The 19,357-nt window shown below is 40.8% G+C and overlaps 1 protein-coding gene across 2 annotated transcripts in view; it reads left to right on the top strand.

The window, feature by feature from the left end:
• Positions 1-19,357, top strand: part of Ubap2 (ubiquitin associated protein 2) — a 107,696-nt gene that overhangs the window by 36,694 nt on the left and 51,645 nt on the right. For both annotated transcript variants that reach the window (XM_013026690.1, XM_013026689.1), the window contains exons 3-5: positions 13,773-13,850; positions 16,334-16,444; positions 18,242-18,395. In XM_013026690.1, the coding sequence (XP_012882144.1) occupies positions 13,773-13,850; positions 16,334-16,444; positions 18,242-18,395 (343 nt within the window). The remainder of the gene's footprint in view (positions 1-13,772; positions 13,851-16,333; positions 16,445-18,241; positions 18,396-19,357) is intronic.

Raw genomic sequence — 19,357 nt, 5'->3', positions numbered from 1 at the left:
AGAGGAAATGGTTTTAGTTTTTCCCCATTGAGTATGATATTGGCTGTTGGTCTGTCATATAGTCTTCATTGTTTTAAGGAATGTTCCTTGTATTCCTAGCTCCTCCAAAGCTTTTAATACAAATGGATGATATATATTTTTTTTTTTTTTGGGTCGTGGGGCTTGAACTCTGGGCCTGAACGCTGTCCCTCAGCTCTTCAGCTCATGGCGAGGGCTGTACAGCTTGAGCCACAGGGCTACTTCCGGTTTTCTGAGTGGTTTATTGGAGATAAGAGTCTCATTGTCTTTCCTTCCCGGGCTGGTCTTAAACCACGATCCTCAGATCTCAGCCTCTGGAGTAGATAGGATTACAGGCCTGAGTCATCAGGCCCAGCTAAATGGATGATTTTTTTTGTCAGAGGCTTTTCTGCCTCTATTGAGATGATCTTGTGGTTCTGTCTTTGGCTCTGTTGACAAGGTGAATTACATTCAATGATTTGGGTATGTTAAACCAGCCTTGCATCTGTGGGATGAAGCCTACTTTTTTGATTTGTTTTTCTGGATTCTGTTGGCTAATATTTTATTGAAGAACTTTTCTTCTGTGTTCATCAGAGAGATTGGTTTGTAGTTCTTTTTATTTTGTTGTTGGATACTTACTGGTTTGGGGATGAGTGTGATATTGGCTTCATAGAATGAATTTGAATTGTTCCTCTGTTTCTATTTCACAGAAAAGCTTGAGGAGTATTGGTTTTAGTTCATCCTTAAAACTCTTAGAGAATTCAGCAGTGAATCTATTAGGGCCTGGGCTTTTCCTTGGAAGACTTCTGCTTCTTTAGTCTAGTTGCATGTTACTGCTCTTTTAACTGGTTTATATCTTCTTGGTTTAGCTTAGGTAGTTTATATGTCTCTAGAAATTTGTCTATTTCCACTGTTTACCTTTTTTGAGTGTAGTTTTTGAAAGTAGTCCTTTATAATCGTTTGGATTTCTTGGAAGTTTGTTATAATGTTTCTTTTTTTTCACATTTATTTTTTATTGTGAAAATACCATACAGAGGGATTACAATTACATGGGCAAGATAATGAGTATATTTCTTATCAAGCATTGTTGCCTCCTCCTTTGTTTCCCCTTCCCATCCATCCCTTCCCATGCCCCCCTCCCCCATCCCCGTTATAATGTTTCTTGTGGCATCTCTGATTTTATTGATTTGAATCTTGTCTCTTCATCAATCTTGCTAGTGGTCTATTTTATTAATTTTTTCAAAAATCAGCTTTTTGTTCCATTGATTTTGTGTGTAGTTTTTTTTTTGGGGGGGTCCGGTCTTGAGGCCTGAACTCTGGGCCTGGGCGCTGTCCCTCAGCTCTTCAGCTCAAGGCTAGTGCTCTACCACTTGAGCCACAGTGCCACTTCCAGCTTTTTTTCTTTTTGCTTACGTGGTGCTGGGGAATCGAAACCAGGGCCTCATGCATGCAAGGCAAGCGCGCTCTACCACTGAGCCATCTTCCCAGCCCCTGTGTGTAGTTTTAAAAGTCTATTTCATTAATTTCTGCCTTAATCTTTGCTCTCTCTCTCTGTCTGGATTTGGGTTTGGTTTGTTCTTTTTAGCAGTTTTAGTTGCAACATGGGGATATTTACTTGAGCTGTTTCTGTTTTCTGTATGTGTGTGCTTAGAGCGTAAACTTTCCCCTCAGCATTGCTTTTGCTGCATCCCAAAGGTTCCATTCATTTTCATTGAATTGTAAGAAGTTTTTGGTTTCTTCCTTAATTTCTTTTGTGACCCAGGTATTATTCAGTAGTGTGTTATTCAATCCCCATGTGTTTGAGTGTTTTCTGCAATATGTTTTGTTGTTGAGAACTTGTTTGATTCCACTGTGGTCAGATTGGCTGTAAAGAGTTATCTCACTCCTCTTTTATTTGCTTAGGTTCTTTGTGTGTCCTATGATATGATCAGTTTTGGAGAATGTTCCTTGGGCTGCTGAGAAGAATGTGAACTGGGGCGTTGTTGGGTGGTCTACTCTGTAGATGTCTGTTAAGACCATTTGGATTATGGTGTCATTTAGTTCTGAGCTTCTTTGCTTATCTTTTGTTTGGTTGGCCTGTCCTTTGGTGAGAGTGGAGTTCTAAAGTCTACTACTATTACTGTGTTGAGATCTATCATGTTCTGTAAGTCCAAAGTGTTTAATATATTTAAGTGCTCCATTGTTTGGTGCATAAATATTGACCACTGTGATTTCCTCTTCTTGGATCATTCCTGTTATTAATATGTAATGACCTTCCTTGTCTCTTTGTATTGATTTTAATGAAAAATATTTTTATCAGATACCAATATGGCTATCAGACGTGATGTTTTGTTTCTTTACATGTTTGTTGTTTGTGCATGGGGCTTGAACTCAGCCTTGGGCTCTTACTTGGCTTTTTTCTCTTCACAGCTAGGGACCTACCACTTGAGCCATGCATCCACTTCTTGCGTTTTGCTAGTTAATTAGACATAAGAGACTCTTAGATTTGTCTGCTTGGGCTGACCTTGAACCTTGATCTCAGATCTCAGCCTCCTGAGTAGCTAGAATAATAGGCATAAGTCACTAGCATCTTGCTGTCTTTATTTCTTAAAAAAAATAAAAATCATATTGTGTGAGATGGTACACACATATAATTCCAGCTACTTGGGAAGTGGAAATCAGGAGGAGGATGGTGTGTTTCAGACTAGCATAATGTTAACTAGACCCCATCTAAGATGAATGTGGTGAGGGATGCCTGTAATCTAGTTATAAGGGAGGCATTGGGAAGCAGATCGTGTCTGTGGCTGGCCCTACGCAAAAATATGAGATGCTATCTGAAAATAAAGTCAAAAGGACTAGGGGGTGTCAAGGGGTAGAGTACCTGCTTAGTAAGCTCTGAGTTCAAGTGCAAACCCAGTTGTGTTATTCCTCAAAAACTCACAGCTGACGTAATCTGGTTTTCTGTGTCTCTCCCTTGCCCCAGGAGGAATGCACTCAAGGGTATTACGCTTGCTGAGGAAGTGTACTATACCATTAGAGCTGAACCCCTTGCCCTTTTGTTAAGTCTTGACATAGGCTCTCACTAACTGCTTAGGCTAGCCTTGAACTCAAGATCCTCCTACCTATGCCTCAATGCCTCAGGGGTATTTTGGATTACAGGTATTGCTGTGATGATTTATGGCTCATCCTTTTTTTTTCCTCCAAGATTTTTTTTTTTGTGTGTGTGAAACAGGCCTGTAATGGGGCTGGGAAGGTGGCTCAGTGGTACAGTACTTGCCTTGCATGCATGAGGCCCTGGGTTCGATTCCTCAGCACCACATAAGCAAAAACGAAAAAAAAAACTGGAAGTGGCGCTGTGGCTCAAGTGGTAGAGCGCTAGCCTTGAGCTGAAGAGCTGAAGGACAGTGCCCAGGCCCAGAGTTCAGGCCTCACGACCGGACCCAAGAAACAGCCTGTAACCTTAAAAAGTTGTGATGTCCACATCTGTAATCCTTGAATTTGGAGGCTGATAGGATGATTATGAGTTTGAAGCCAGACTGAGTTATAGGTCAAGACCAAGTCTCAAAAAGAAAATAAAATGGGCTTTTTTCCCAACCAACAAGTGAGCTGTTAAGTGTGCCACAGACACTAGTGGGTGTCCTCTAATCCAATTTAATTCAAACACTTCCTATGTGAGGATACTGACCTGTTTCACAGGTTAAGGGCTGAGCTCCTCAATCTCTTAATTCTCCCTGTTTCCTGAAGATACCACTTGCAATCTCCAGGTTGATGTTTAGTATCTAAATAATGTGCTGGGTTTTTCAAGTGGCTGCAGTCTTTTCTTTTTTGACAGTGCCAGAGATTGAGCCCAGGGCTTTGCTTGGCAAGTGTTCTTCCAGTTAGCTACATTTCCATCCCAGTCTGTCATTTTAAAAACTGGCTTATTTAGGTATAATTGACATAAAATAAGCTGTTGTATTAAGTATATAACTTATTTATTCTTGTTTTTGGCTGGTCCTGGGGCTTGAACTCTGGGCTTAGGAGCTTTCCCTGGGCTCCTTTTGCTCAGGGCTAGCATTCTACCACTGGAGCCACAGCTCTACTTCTGGGTTTTTCTGTTATTAATTGGAGATAAGAGTCTCATGGATTTTACTGCCTGAGCTGGCCTCAAACAGCGATACTTATCAGGCTTCTGAGTAACTAGGATTACAGGCATGAACCACTGGTGCCTGGCTAAGTATACATTTTTTTATTTTGTATTTTTTTCCCATAACTTTTATGAAGCTCAAGCTAGCTTTTTTTTGGGGGGGGGGCAGGGAGGGCCAGTTGTAGGGCTTGAATTGAGGGCCTGGTCATTGTCCCTGAGATCTTCTGCTCAAGGCTGCTATTTTATCACTTTGAACTACAGCTTCACTTCCAGTTTTCTGGTGATTAATTGGAGATAAGTGTCTCTCAGACTTCCCTGTCTGAGCTGGTTTTGAACTGAGATTCTGAGATCTCAGCCTCCTGAAAAGGATTACAGGCACGAGCCACCCGAGCTGGGCTTTAAGCTGGTTTTAAATTGGAGATGATCCCAATTCAGCCTCCTGAGTGCTGGTCTTATAGATAAGAGTCGCCATGCCCAGCTCAATCTGATAATCTTTATATACATATACACTTGTGTAGCCATGACCATAATTAAATTGTGACATGTCCATCACCTTCCAAAGATTCATTGTGCTTCTTAGTAATGTCTCCTACTTTCATTGTACTCCATGCAAGTACTAACTGCTTTCTTTCACATGATTAGTTTTTTTCCCATTAGTTTTCTTTTCTTTTTCTTCTTTTCTTCCTCCTCCTCTTCCTCTTCCTTCTCTTCTCCTCTTCTCCTCCTCCTCTTCTTCCTCCTCCTTCTTCTTTGCCAGTCCTGGGGGGCTTGAACTCAGGGCCTGGGCACTGTCGCTGAGCCTCTCTGTTCTTTTTTTCAATTTTTATTTTTGGTGGTACTTAGGACAGATAAATTTTATTTCTTACAATTTTCTATTAATGGTTCTGTTGCTTAGCATAATTATATTGTGATTCATCCATTACACTGCATTATCTGTTGGTACTTCCTCTTGTGTTGTTCCATTAATCATAGACATAGCACAATTCTCTTCTTCCTTCCTTCCCTTTTTGTGGTGTTGGGGATGAACCTAGGCCATTTTACTACAAGCACTGTACCACTGTGGTTTATCACTGCTCTGGACTTTGGGATTCCCCCCCACCCCCCAGTATTAGGGTTTGAATTTAGGGCTTTGGATTCTACCACTTGAGCTACTTCTCCAGTCTTTTTCCTGATTATGTTTAAAATTATACTGAATTAATGCAAGCAGATGTTTATTCATTCCATAGGTTTCCATAAATCTTGGCTTAATAAAGGTTCAACTCCTCCTAATATATTTCAGATAGATTAAAATCAGTTGATAAAACAAATGTCTTATGTTCTGTATATGTTTTTCAAGGAAACCAGTTGGTTTGTTTTTACTTCTGCAGTAGCATGCTTTAGTTTTTATTAATAATAATGAACATTATTCTACAACAAAGAGGCACTCTGCATGGACCTAACAAATATTTGATTCTTTTATACAACAGGGATCTCAGGCTTTTTTTGGTTTGTTTTTACAATTAATGGTATTTAATGGTGTTTTTCAGAATCTGGGACCCACTTTCAGCCATCTCAATTAAGGGTCTTTGAAACATTTTACTTGCTAGTAGTAGCCCTCAGGTGAATAGTGATAATAGGAAATCCAGAGATCCTGAGCAACAGATTGGTACACCTATTGTTTTAGGTAGATTAGCTTCTGCTGGAAGTCATAGATTTTTTCATCATTGTATTGTATTCTGTTTTGTTCTGTTCTATGCAATATCTATCTATCTCTATCTGTACTAGGATTTGAATTCAGAGCCTCAGAGCCCTCTACCACTTGAGTCACTCATCCCCATAGTCCTTTTTTGCTTATATCATTTTTTGGGTTACAGTCTCAAGTGGCCTCCCTCCCTCCCTCCCTCCCTCCCTTCCTTCCTTACTGCATGGGGCTAGCCTTGAATTGTGATCTTACCTTTGCCTTCTATGCTCCTATATTCATCTTCCTTGTGGATTACGTATGTATCACTACACCCAGCCTGTTCTTCGCAGTCTCCTCCTTTCAAGAAGTTGAGAGATGTGTGCCACACTTGACCAGGAGTGGGGAGAGGGGAACACTTCAGTGGCTTGAACTCAGGTTCTGGGCACTGTGTCTGAGCTTCTTTTGCTCAAGGCTAACATTCTACCACTGGAGTCACAGCACCACTTCTGGCTTTTTCTGTTTATGTGGTACTAAGGAATCAAACCAAGGGCTTCATGCTTGCTAGGCAAGCACTTTACCACAAAGCCAATTCTCAGCCCCTGCACACTTGACCTCTTTTTAAAGTAATGTACTATGTCTACATTGTTTATGTACCCATTGTGTGTATATCTATATACATTTGTGGATATATGTCTCTTTAAAATGATTGATGATGATGATGATGAAGAAGATTATGATGATTATGATGATTGCTGGTGCTTTTGAACCCTGGTCCTGGGTACTGTCCCTGAGCAACTTTTGCTCATGGCTAGCACTTAGGGCTTTTTCTGTGATTAATTGGAAAGAAGGGTCTCATGGACTTTGGACTTTGCCTGAAAGGCTTTGAATTGTGATCCTCAGATCTCAGCCTCCTGAGTAGCTAGGATTATAGGCATGAACCACTGGTACCCAGTGATTTTGTGTATCTTTTTGTTCAGAGCTGTTGTTAATTTCTGTGTCATTCTAATTTTAGTATAGGTGTTGCTGAAGTGTGTTCTAAAAACAGTTTTGTTTTGTTTTTTTTTTTGGTCGGTGGTGGGGCTTGAACTCTGGGCCTGGGCGCTGTCCCTCAGCTCTTCAGCTTAAGGCGAGCGCTCTACCACTTGAGCTACAGTACCACTTCCGGTTTTCTGGTGGTTTATTGGAGATAGGAGTCTCACAGTCTTTCCTGCCCGGGCTGGCTTTGAACTGCGATCCTCAGATCTCAGCCTCCTGAGTAGCTAGGATTACAGGTGTGAGCCACCAGCGCCAGCGCCCGGCTTTGTTTTGTTTTTAATTACTTTGAACTCAGGGCTTCATGCTAGCTCACCATTGCTTTTTTTTTTTTTTTTAATATTGCTGGGTTTGAACTCAGGACCTTGAGATTGCTTAGCAATTACTGAGACATACCCTCAAACCTCACTTTCTTTATATATTTTAAATAATCCTCCTCCCCCCCCACCCCCCATTGTGGGGCCTGAACACTGGGCCTGGGTGCTGTCCCTCAGTTCTTTTCTTTTTTTTGGGTCCGGTTGTGGGGCCTGAACTCTGGGCCTGGGTGCTGTTCCTCAGCTCTTCAACTCAAGGCTAGTACTCTACCACTTGAGCCACAGCACCACTTCTGGCTTTTTTTCTTTTTGCTTATGTGGTGCTGAGGAATTGAACCCAGGGCCTCATGCATGCAAGACAAGTGCTCTACCACTGAGCCACCTTCCCAGCCCCATGTCCTTCAGCTCTTCAGCTCAAGGCTAGCATTCTACCACTTGAGCCACAACACCACTTCCGGCTTTTTCTGTTTTTGTGGTACTGAGGAATCAAATCCAGGGCCTCATGCATGCAAGGCAAACACTCTACCACTGAGCCACATTCTTAGCCCTTTAATCTTATTATTATCTTATCGTTGTTGTTGTTGGTTGTGGGGCTTGAACTATGTGCCTGGCCTTTGTTCCTCAGCTCTTCAGCTCAAGGTGAGTTCTCTACCACAGCACCAAAATGTCTCACAGTCTTTCCTGCCCAGGCTGACTTTGAACCGTAATCCTCAGATCTCAGCCTCCTGAGTAGAGCTGTCTTTGCCTTTTGAGATATTGTTATGTAGTCCATGCTATCCTGGAAATGGCTTAGGCAGCCCAAGCTGACCTTGAATTTGTGGTCCTTCTCCCTTAGGGCCCTCTTTGCTCATTATAAATAATGAGTGTCTTGATGCTTGCTGACAGTATCACTTTTGACATAATCTGGGTTTTATTTATGAGTTTTGTGTGTATGTGCTGGTCCTAGAGCTCCGCCTGGGTGCTTTCTCTGAGCTTTTGTGCTCAAGACTAGTGTTCTACCACTTGAGCTACAGCTCTGCTTCCTTTTTTTTTTTTGGTGTTTTTAAATGCAAGTAAGAGTCCCCTGGACTTTCCTGCCAGGGCTGGCTTTGAGCCCTGCTCCTCAGATCTCAGCCTCCTAAGTAGCCAGGATTATGGACTTGAGGCACCAATGCTTGGCCTTTTTTTTTTTTTTTTTTTGAGAGTCCTGGGGCTTGAACTCAGGGCCTGGGCACTGTACCTGACCTTCTTTTTGCTCAAGGTTAGCACTCTACCACTTGAGCCACAGACGCCCTTCCAGCTTTTTGTGTTTATGTGGTACTGAGGAATTCAACCCAGGGCTTCATGCATGCTAGGCAAGCACTCTACCACAAAGCCACATTCCCATCCCCCTGCTTGGCTTTTTGTTATGTTTTGCTCAATAAATCTCTTGCCATTTCTGCCTTGATACCTAATGTTTGCTTTGTACAGTCCATTTCTTTAACTGTTCTTTGTCAATGTGGGTTATTACAAGTTGAGATGATCAACCTGTTGTCTTTCACATAAACATTTTTTGTATGTTTTCCTCATAATTTATTTGAGTTTAAGTGTTTTTAAAATTTTCTTGAGTACTGATTTAAACTCAGGATTTTCTTGGTCTAGGTAGGCAGGCTCTCTATCATTCAGACCCTTAGTCCATTTGCTTTAATCACTTTTCAGATAGGATATTACATTTGTCTCTAGGGGACTAGCCTCAGCCTGCTGTCGTTAGTATCTGGGAACACAAGTGTGTGAACAACTACACCTGGTTTATTGATTGAAATGGGATGTCACCAGCTTTTTGCTTTGACTGATTTCATAGTACAGTCTTCCATTTATCTGCTTAGCAAGCAGCTGGAGTTTAAAGGCATTTGTCATGATACCCAGCCTGAATTTTAGTTTTAAACATTTGTAACTATTTGGTATATGTACCTTTCTTCAGAGACTTGTATTATCTCTCACTAATGGTTGGTTTGTCTTTTTTTTTAGCTTCAGTATTTGACTATTTACCTCCTTAATTTGTTTTTGATCTTTTCATTTAATTTATCTTTTATCAGTTTCATTTTTACTTTAAAGTTTCCTAGCTGAGTAGAGTGTTGTGCTTCTGTTTTCTCAGCTACTAGAGGTTGAGTGGAAGGATTGCTTAAGCTTAGAAATTGGAGATGAGTTTGGAAAACAAAAATTTACACTATGGTATTATTGTTCTATCAGTTGTCTTTTTTGTGTGTGTGTGTGTGCTGCTCCTGAGGCTTGAACTCAGAGCCTGGGTGCTGTCCCTGAGCTTTTTTGCTGAAGGCTAGCTAGCACACTACTACTTGAGCCACAGTGTCGCTTCTGTTTTGTTTGGTAATTTGTTGGAGATTAGAGTCTCCCGGACTTTTTTGCTCAGATTGTCTTTGAACTGTGATCCTCAAATCTCAGTAGCTAGGATTACAGGCTCTCCTCCTATAGGCAGCTATCTGGTGTCTTATGATTGATTTCTTGATTAGTATCTTTATTTTGTTGATTCATAGTATCCTTTTTGTTTTGTTTTGTTTTTGTTGGTTGTGGGGATTGAACTGAAGGCCTAAATGCTGCCCTTGAGCTTTTTTGCTCAAGGCTAGATCTCTATTACTTTGGGCTCTGGGTCACTTCCTGTTTTTGTGTGGTTTATTAGAGATAAGAGTCTCTTAGACTTTACTGCCTGGGCTGGTTTAGAAACCTGATCCTCAGATCTCAACCTCCCGTGTAGCTAAGTTTGGAAACCTGATCCTCAGATTTCAATCTCTGGAGTAGCTAGGACTGTAGGCTGAGTTCCAGTGCCTAGCTATCTAATATCTTCATTAGTGTCTTATTTTGTTGCTTTGTATTACCTTTGTGTGTGGGGGGATGGAGTGGGGTTGGGTAGGGTGGGGAGGGTTGATAAGACTTGAAGTGTAGCCTGGATGTTGTCTCTGAGCTCAAGGCTAGTGCTCGACTACTTCCAGCGCAGAATCACTTCCAGTTTTTGAGTGGTTTATTGAAGAGTCTCTTAGACTTTCCTGTCCAGGCTGGTTTTAAACCATAGTCCTCAGATCTCAGTCTCCCGTACTCAGCTACTCCTGTAACTAGGATTACGAACATGAACCACTGGCGCCTGGCAGTACCTAGTATCTTTTAGCTCCATTTGAACAGACAATAGCTGTTTCTTTTTTTCTTTTTGTCAGTTGTTGGGCTTGAACTCTGGGCCTGGGCGCTGTCCCAAGCTCAAGGCTTATGCTCTACCATTGGAGCCACAGCTCCACTTTCGTGGTGGTTAATTGGAGATGATAGTCTCACAGACTTTCCTGCCTAGGGTGGCTTTGAACTGCGATCCTCAGATCTCAGCCTCCTGAGTAGCTAAGATTACAGGCTGAACCACCATGCCTGGCTTTTTTTTTTTTTTTTTTGGTCGGTCATGGGGCTTGAACTCTGGGTCTGGGCGCTGTCCCTCAGCTCTTCAGCTCAAGGCAAGCTCTCTACCACTTGAGCTACAGCGCCACTTCTGGTTTTCTGGTGGTTTATTGGAGATAAGAGTCTCATGGCCTTTCCTGCCCAGGCTGGCTTTGAACCTTGATCCTCAGATCATGGCCTCCTGAGTAGCTAGGATTACAGGCGTGAACCACTGGTACCCGGACTTATTTTTGTTCTTAATCATGTTTTCCGTGTGTGCTTTTATTGTGATGGAGTGTTTATCTTGGTTCATATTCCTTTTGTATTAACTTTGTATGGGATTTGACTTTTTTCTTCATTTTTATATGGAATGACTATTTTATAGACGTTATTTAGGGTGGCTTTTCTAATTTCAACAACTTCCCTCGTGCTGACCTGCTTTCTGAGCTTTCTCGCCTCCGTTCTCCTTCCCTTTTCAGTTTCCTTCCTGTCCTGTATGTTTTGTTCAGTTTTGATGTTATACTCTAGTTTCTCATCCTAGGAACCCTGGCTGATTAAGTTTGAAAAGTTTAGGATAGTGGATTGTCTTGGAATTTCAAAATTATATATATATATATATATATATATACACACACACACACAAATATATGTGTGTGTGTGTATTGCAGTTCAAGGTTTTCAACCAAAGGCCTTGTACTTGATAGATAATTGTTCTACAACTTGAGCCACTCCTAACCCTTATGCTCTGAGATAAGGTTTTTTGCTCTGATATAAGATAAGCATTTAGGCCTTGAGTTCAAGCCCCACAACTGACTCTCCCCACCAAAAAGCCAAAAACCCTAACAAAACCAAAAACACCCTTTTTGTTTGGACTGACCAGTACTAAGATACTCATTCCTGTTTCTGCTTTCTGCTATAACTGGAATGCTAGACACATGTCACCATGTCTCCAGCCTTTTCTGTTGCAATATTGCCTTGCAAACTCTTTGCCCAGGGTGGCTTTAACTCATGATCCCTTTCATCTCCTGAGTAGTTAGGATTACAAGAGTGAGCAACTCAGTAAACTTTAAAAATTTTTATTTGCTTAATTTTGAGACAATATCTCAATGTGTTGCCCTGCTGGCCTCAAATTCGGGATTTGTCTCCTGAGTGTTAGGATTATAAGCATTTATTATTATCACCTAATTTTCCTTTTAAGACTATAAAGTATATATTTTTGGAGAATAAGGATGTTGCTTTGTAAAGCAGAGTTTAGATACCAAGTTTAATAAATTCAAATTTATTACATTGTTTATACAGTTCATATTTTACTTTTCAATTTAAATTACCTCAGTACTCTATTTTGGCATATTTTCTGTTCACAATATAGACTTACTACTGCATTTACATGTAGTTAATAGTTCTTTTTCCTTTTTTTTGGAGACAGGGTCTTACTCTTAGGTTGGCCTTGATTTCATAATCTTCCTGCTTTTCATAGGTTACAGACATGTGTCAACTGCTTAACTTTATAAAATACTTGTGGTAGGAAAAAATACCTTAAGTATTCAGTAACTTGGTTTATGAAAACAGGATTTGGAATGAAGAAAGTAACTTATGGTTTTCTGCAGAGTTGACTAATTGTAGTGTTTAAAAGTTTCTCTGGCGGGCATTAGTGACTCATGCCTATAATCCTAGCTATTCAGGAGCCTGAGATCTGAGGATTGCAGTTCAAAGCCAACAGGAAAGGCCAGGAGACTCTTATCTCCAATTAACCACCAAAAAACCAGAAGTGGTGTGGCTCAAAGTGGTAGAATACTACCAGGTCCTGAGTTCAAGCCTCACTACCTAAGGGGAAAATAAAGTTTCCTTGTTTTTTAATTAGAAACTGTAAAATTGTGTTTTAAAAAAGAGGTGACTTGACAAAACATTTTTCACTTAGCTAAGCTTGGCAGCCTTTTCTCTTCAGAACTGATTAGTATACTTTTTAGAGTTGACAGTTTATCAGCAGCCTGATTGTACTCCTGTGTATGGGCAGTTGTTTCCATTGCTTTTTGTTATACTTTTCTTCTTTTCTGGACATAAAGAAAATCCATTTTATGGGGCTGGGAAGGTGGCTCAGTGGTAGAGCGCTTGCCTTGCATGCCTGAGGCCCTGGGTTCTATTCCTCAGCACCACATAAGCAAAAAGAAAAAAGCCGGAAGTGGCATTGTGGCTCAAGTGGTAGAGCGCTAGCCTTGAGCTGAAGAGCTGAGGGACAGTGCCCAGGCCCAGAGTTCAGGCCCCACGACCGGACCCCAAAAAAAAAAAAGAAAATCCATTTTATTTTATTTTTTTTGTCGGTCGTGGGGCTTGAACTCTGGGCCTGGGCGCTGTCCCTCAGGTCTTCAGCTCAAGGCGAGCGCTCAACCACTTGAGCTACAGCGCCACTTCTGGTTTTCTGGTGGTTTATTGGAGATAGGAGTCTCACAGTCTTTCCTGCCAGGGCTGGCTTTGAACCGCGATCCTCAGATCTCAGCTTCCTGAGTAGCTAGGATTACAGGCATGAGCCACCAGCCCCCGGCAAGAAAATCCATTTTAAGGGCTGGGAAGTTGTCTCAGTGGTAGATTGCTTGCCTTGCATGCATGAGGCCCTAAGTTCGATTCCTCAGCACCATATAAGCAGAAACAAACCAGAAGTGGCGCTGTGGCTCCAGTGGTAGGGTGCTAGCCTTGAGCTGAAGACCTGAGGGACAGTGCTCAGGCTGAGTTCAGACCCCATGACAGACCAAAAAAAAAAGAAAAGAAAGAAAAAGAAAAAAAAAATCTATTTAAGGCACATCACCAGTGAAGCTAGGCACTGGTGGCTCATGCCTGTAATCCTAGCTACTGAAGAGGCTGAGATCTGAGGATTGTAGTTCAAAGCCAGCCCAGGCAGGAAGGTCTTTGAGACACTTAGCTCCAGTAAGCTACTCAGCAAAGACTGGAAGTAGCTCAAGTGGTAGAATACTAGCCTTGAATTGACAGAAGCTCAGGGACAGAATTCAGGCCCAGAGTTCAAGCCCTAAGACCAGCAAAAAAAACCAAAAGCAAAAAACAAAATAAAGTCTTCTGTAAACTATTTAATTCTTACTTTTTTTTGTGAGTAAAGGTTTTATTTAAATAGAGAGGCCTAAATCCAGAATCTGCCCCCTCTTTTGGTTTATCAATATTTGTTATTGTAGTGCTTAGAACTTGAGATCTTCATCAACTTGATCCAGATTTTTGCTTCTAACTTATATTTCTGTTGCTCAAATCTTAACCAGTTGTACATGCTTTCCAGGCAACAGCCGAACAGATGCGTCTCGCTCAAGTGATCTTTGATAAGAATGATTCAGATTTTGAAGCTAAAGTTAAACAGGTATGTTTCTGGCAAAGGATACTATTATTGTTGTAATCTCTTCTTAGTGCATTTAAGAAGATAATTTTGACTAAAGATTTTCATTTTCAAGCCTTCTTCTTGCATACTCATCCATATACTAGATTTTGGATGTGTGATTACATACACTGGTAGCTAGGTGAAGAAATGTCATCTGCCTGACATTAAAATCTTTCTGAGTTATTTGTGTGTGTCCCATAGTGTACTACTTTATTACACAAATTATTTTGTTTCTACATAATTCTTTGTAGCTCTACTGTTAACCTAAAAGTATTTTTTTGAGGCCAGAGAAATTGTTTATAAAAAATCTTATAAGCTAGGTGCTGATGACTCAGGCTTATTCAGGATAGCACCTACTTATTCAGGAGGTTAAGTGAGGTGTGAGGTTTGCAGTTCGAAGCCAGTCTGGGCAGAAAAGTCCATGAAACTCCCATCTCCAGTAAACTACCAAAAAGCCAGAAGTGGAACTGTTCCTCAAGAGGTAGAGTGTTAGCCATGAGCAAATCTCAGAGATAGCACCTAGGCCTTGAGTTCAAGCCCCAGGACCAGCACACACACCACACATAACTCAGGGTTGTGGTGTTACATGCTTGTATCATCCTAGCTACCTAGGAGTCTGAGGCTGGAGAATCAAATGGCAACGTAGATCCTGTCCTCCTTCTCTTTCCCATTCTAATCCTCCCCTCTACTCCCCCAAAACAACATAAAAAAAGCAAAACAAAGCCCATAAACTTCATTCCTCATTCTTGAGAATGAGATGTGGCTACAGTTTTTTTTTTTCTTTTTGTCGGTCGTGGGACTTGAACTCTGGGCCTGGGCGCTGTCCCTCAGCTCTTCAGCTCAAGACGAGCGCTCTACCATTTGAGCTACAGCGCCACTTCTGGTTTTCTGGTGGTTTATTGGAGATAGGAGTCTCACGGTCTCTCCTGCCCGGGCTGGCTTTGAACTGCAATCCTCAGATCTCAGCCTCCTGAGTAGCTAGGATTATAGGCGTGAGCAACCAGGGCCCGGCTAGAGATATGGCTACAGTTTGAGAGATACTTGTCCATATATTGTATTACTTGTTATCTCTATAGAATAGCAGATAAAAAATAGACATTTCAGAGAATGAAATTCTAACTCTAATTCTTTTTAATGCACCCAATCAATTAAAAAATTTTGATTCTGATTGCATAAAAATACTGGGAAACTACAGAGTTGATAGAACTTTTTCTGTTAAATGAGAAGAGAAAAATGGAAGATACCAAATTGAGGTATGGTACAAGAAGTGTGATTGGTAGATCAGGAGACTTGTGATTTAGCCAGACTTTTCTACTAATTAATCTTATGGCATAGGCACAAATCCCTTGAAATGTTAAGAGTCAAGCTGTTTTGAACTTTAGTATATGTTAGAATAACAACATATAATTAAATCATAGGTTTGTACACTGATAATTGAAGAACTTGTGCCTAGTCTGTGATGATTCTAGCAAAGAAAAAACTAAGTGGTTAGTTTCCCTCATTAAAGAAAATGGACAAGCCAGGCATCGATAGCTACCTATAATCATAGCTACTCAGGAGGCTGAAGAGTTTTAGTCACATGAGCCCATGAGGATCAGTGTTGGAAACCAGCCCAAACAGGAAATTCCTTGAGACTCCTAGGTCCCAATTAACTACCAAAAAGCCAGAACTAGAGCTGTGGCTCAAATGGTAGAGTGCTAGCCTTGAGCAAAACAAAAAAACAAAAACAAAACAAAGCTCAGTGATAGTGCCAAGGCCCTGAGTTCAAGCCCCAGGACAGGTACAAACAAAAAAGAAAAAGCAAGTGGTCTAATGGTAGATTATGTGCTGTAATCCCAACACTTGGGAGGCATTGCAAATTGGAGGCCAGCCTAGGCTTCATAATAAGATCTTGTCATTTTCCAACCTTCCCTTGAAAAAAGGAATGGATTTGTTTATTCGAATATAATACCCTGTTGAAGCTTCTTGAGAAAATATGTCTGAGGAGCATAGTTTGTGACAGCAACAAAATTCTATTTGTAAGATTTTAGGCTGTTATGACTAAGTTTATGTTATAAGCAGTGATAGTGTATGAAATGTTGCTGCTGTACAAAATGTTTGACTATGATTTCTGTGACTGCTGACTGTACTTATATAGTTCCACTTAATATTTAAGTTCAAAACTTTGAGAATCTTGTGTCATTAAACTTTAGTGTGAGCAGATCCTGAGTGTGTATGTGTATGTGGTACTTATTTAGTATTCTAGTATTTGGTCAGCTTGGAGGAGTTTGATTTTTAGTGATTAGTAATTAGGACATAGGGTAGCCTCAAAAATACAAGTTAACTTCTTGTCAGATCATAAACAGAATGAAAAAGGTTATATTTATGTAGAAGGATTGAATATTTTCTATATTTACATGGAAGAATCTAAAAATATCAAGTGCTATTTTTTGGTCCATGTAACTATTTTTTAATACTTTGAATAGCTTATGGAAGTGACAGGAAAAAATCAGGATGAATGCATAGTGGCCCTACATGACTGTAATGGAGATGTGAACAAAGCTATCAATATATTGCTGGAAGGAAATTCAGATACGGTAAGTGTTCGTCATTTGCAGTGCTAAGATTTGTTTCCAGTTTTGTATTATAGTAGAGTGGTTTGTGAGTGCTACTCTGTATTTTTTTTTTTTTTTTTAGTGGGGAGGAGGGAATGTGCTAAGCAATAAGCCCAGGGTCTTCTGCATGCTAGGCCAGTACCATATTTAAGATCCAGAAAAAACACTAACCTGGTAATCTACTCTAGCCTTACATAGTTTCCCTTTTGATCATCTGAAAATTTTCAGTTGTCCACACATTGCTTTTGTGTCTTCATCTTAGTTTTTACCTCTATTCTTTCTATTTATAGACTAATGAAAAAGCAATTTGCTCATACATTTATTTGCTTATGTTGAGTATTCTGTGGATGTGTTTTCAATAACACTTTGACACATACAGACAGAAAGAAGTTTTAAAAAATGGTTCTCAATACTGGGGATTGGTTGAGCCCAGGATTTCATGAATCCTAGGCAAGCACTCTGCCACTGAGTTACATTCCCAGCACCTTAAAATCTTCACTTTCTTTCTTTCTTTCTTTTTTTTTTTTTTTGGTCGGTTGTAGGGCTTGAAATCTGGGCCTGGGCACTGCCCCTTAGCTTTTCAGCTCAAGGCAAGCACTCTACCACTTGAGCCACAGTACTATTTCTGGTTTTCTGGTGGTTTTTTGGAGATAAGAATCTCACAGACTTTCCTGCCTGGGCTGGCTTTGAACCTCAACCCTCAGATCTCAGCCTCCTGAGTAGCTAGGATTACAGGCGTGAGCCACAATGCCTGGCTTTTCACTTACATTTTCAGGAAATTATATTAAGTAGTGTGTCCTTAAAAATCATCTATGTATTTGAGAAATTAAGGGATATAAATGAATATTATAAAAACAATTTAAAGTTTGGTGAATGTATAGGCACATTAATGATAATCCCTTTGATTTTTAGGAAATATGGAACTGAAGCTATATCAGGTTGTTGTCAGGCCTTACTCTCTTGATTCTATCTGGAAATTGTACTGTATTTTATTTTATTTATTTTTTTGTGTCGGTCGTGGGGCTTGACCTCTGGGCCTAGACGCTGTCCCTGAGCCCTTCAGTTCAAGGCAAGCACTCTACCACTTCCGGTTTTCTGGTCTTTTTTGATAGATATCATGGGAGACTGTTGGAGGAAAGAAAAAGAATTGGAGATAAGTCTCAGGCACTTTCTTGCCACTGCTGGCTTTGAACTGCAATCCTTAGATCTCAGCCTTCTGAGTAGCTAGGATTACAGATGTGAGCCACCAGTGCCTGGCTTTTTGTTTTGTTTTTTTATTGATCCTAAGGCTTTCTTTGGGCCTGGGCACTGTCCCAGAGCTACTTTTTGCTCAAGTCTAGCACTCTTATCGCTTGAGCCACAGCACCACTTATGGCTTTTTAGTGGTTAATTGGACTCCAGTTAACCATTAGAAAACCACTAGTAGCACTGTGGCTCAAAGTGGTAGAGCACTTAGCCTTCAGCAGAAAAGCTCAGGGATAGTGCCCAGGTCCTGAGTTCAAGTCCTACAACAAGAAAAAAAGGGCACATTAACTTAGTTCATAAGTCAGCATAGGAAAGGACTGAGGAGGAGCAGTAAGTTGTGGAGTTAGCTAATACTTGTAATTATGCACTGTATAGAAACAAGAATTTAGCAAGATTGTTGATGTCTTATTAGAAAAGTAGAAGTAAATGGAAAAGGAAACTGCAAGTTGTAAGTATTATGTTTGAAAGATTCATGTTTGCACTATTTATAATTGTACACCCTTTGAATAGCAATTAAAAATTCTTTTTTGATAGACATCATGGGAGACTGTTGGAGGAAAGAAAAAGAATTTTGGAAAAGAGAATTCAGAAAACAAAGAGAACAGAGAGAAGAAAATAGAGAGAGAAGCAAGTCGTGGACGTGGAAACAACAACCGGAAAGGAAGAGGTGGCAATCGAGGCAGAGAGTGTAAGTACACTTTTGTGTGTGTGTGTGTGTGTAGAGTGTAATAAGTACACTTTTTTCTGTGTGTATGCGGGTACTGGAGCTTGAACTCAGGGTCTCATGCTATCATTTGGCGCGCTTTCTCTCTCGCGCGTGCTTTCTTTCTTTTTTTTTCTCTCTCTTTTCTTTTTTCTTGCTGGTTCTGGGGCTTTAACTCAGGGCCTGGGCTATGTCCACTAGCCTCTCTGTGCTCAAGGCTAGTGCTCTACCACTTGAGCCATAGTGCCATTTCCAGCCTTTTCTGTTTATGTGGTGCTGAGGAATCAAACCCAGAGCTTCATGCATGCTAGGCAAGTACTCTACCACTAAGCCACATTGGCACCTTAGCCCCTTTTATGGCTAGCTGTCTACCATTTGAGCAGTACTTCCACTTTTAGCTTTTTGCTGGTTAATGGGAGAGACGAGTTCACAAATTTGTCTGCCTAAACTGGCTTCAAGCCTCAATTCTTAGCTCTTCATCTAGGATTATAGGCATAAGCCACTGGCACCCAGCTTGTACATATTTTTCTTGTTAAGTTTTTCTGAGTTTTCAGGCATCCTGAAAAGTTGAAAGAATAATCAAAAGAATGCCCGTAAGCCTGGTGCCAGTGACTCACGCCTGTAATCCTAGCTACTTAGGTGTCTGAGATCTGAGGCTCACTTTTCAAAGTCACGTCAAGCAGAAGAGTCCATGAGACTCTTCTCCAATTAACCACCAAAAAACTGCATGTGGATCTGTGAATCAAGTGGTAGAACGCCAGCCTTGAACAAAAAATGAGATCAGGGACAGCTCCTAGGCCATGATTTCAAGCCCTAGAACTGGCACCAAAAAGGAAAAACAAAACAAAACAAAAAGCAAAATTGTTCCTTTTTTTTTTTTGGGTCCAGTTGTGGGGCCTAAACTCTGGGTTTGGGCACTGTCCCTCAGCTCTTCAGCTCAAGGCTAG

The sequence above is a fragment of the Dipodomys ordii genome, unplaced genomic scaffold (genome assembly GCF_000151885.1).
Source record: "Dipodomys ordii isolate 6190 unplaced genomic scaffold, Dord_2.0 Scaffold95, whole genome shotgun sequence".
Lineage (NCBI taxonomy): Eukaryota > Metazoa > Chordata > Mammalia > Rodentia > Heteromyidae > Dipodomys > Dipodomys ordii.
This window is presented reverse-complemented; position numbering and strand designations above follow the sequence as displayed.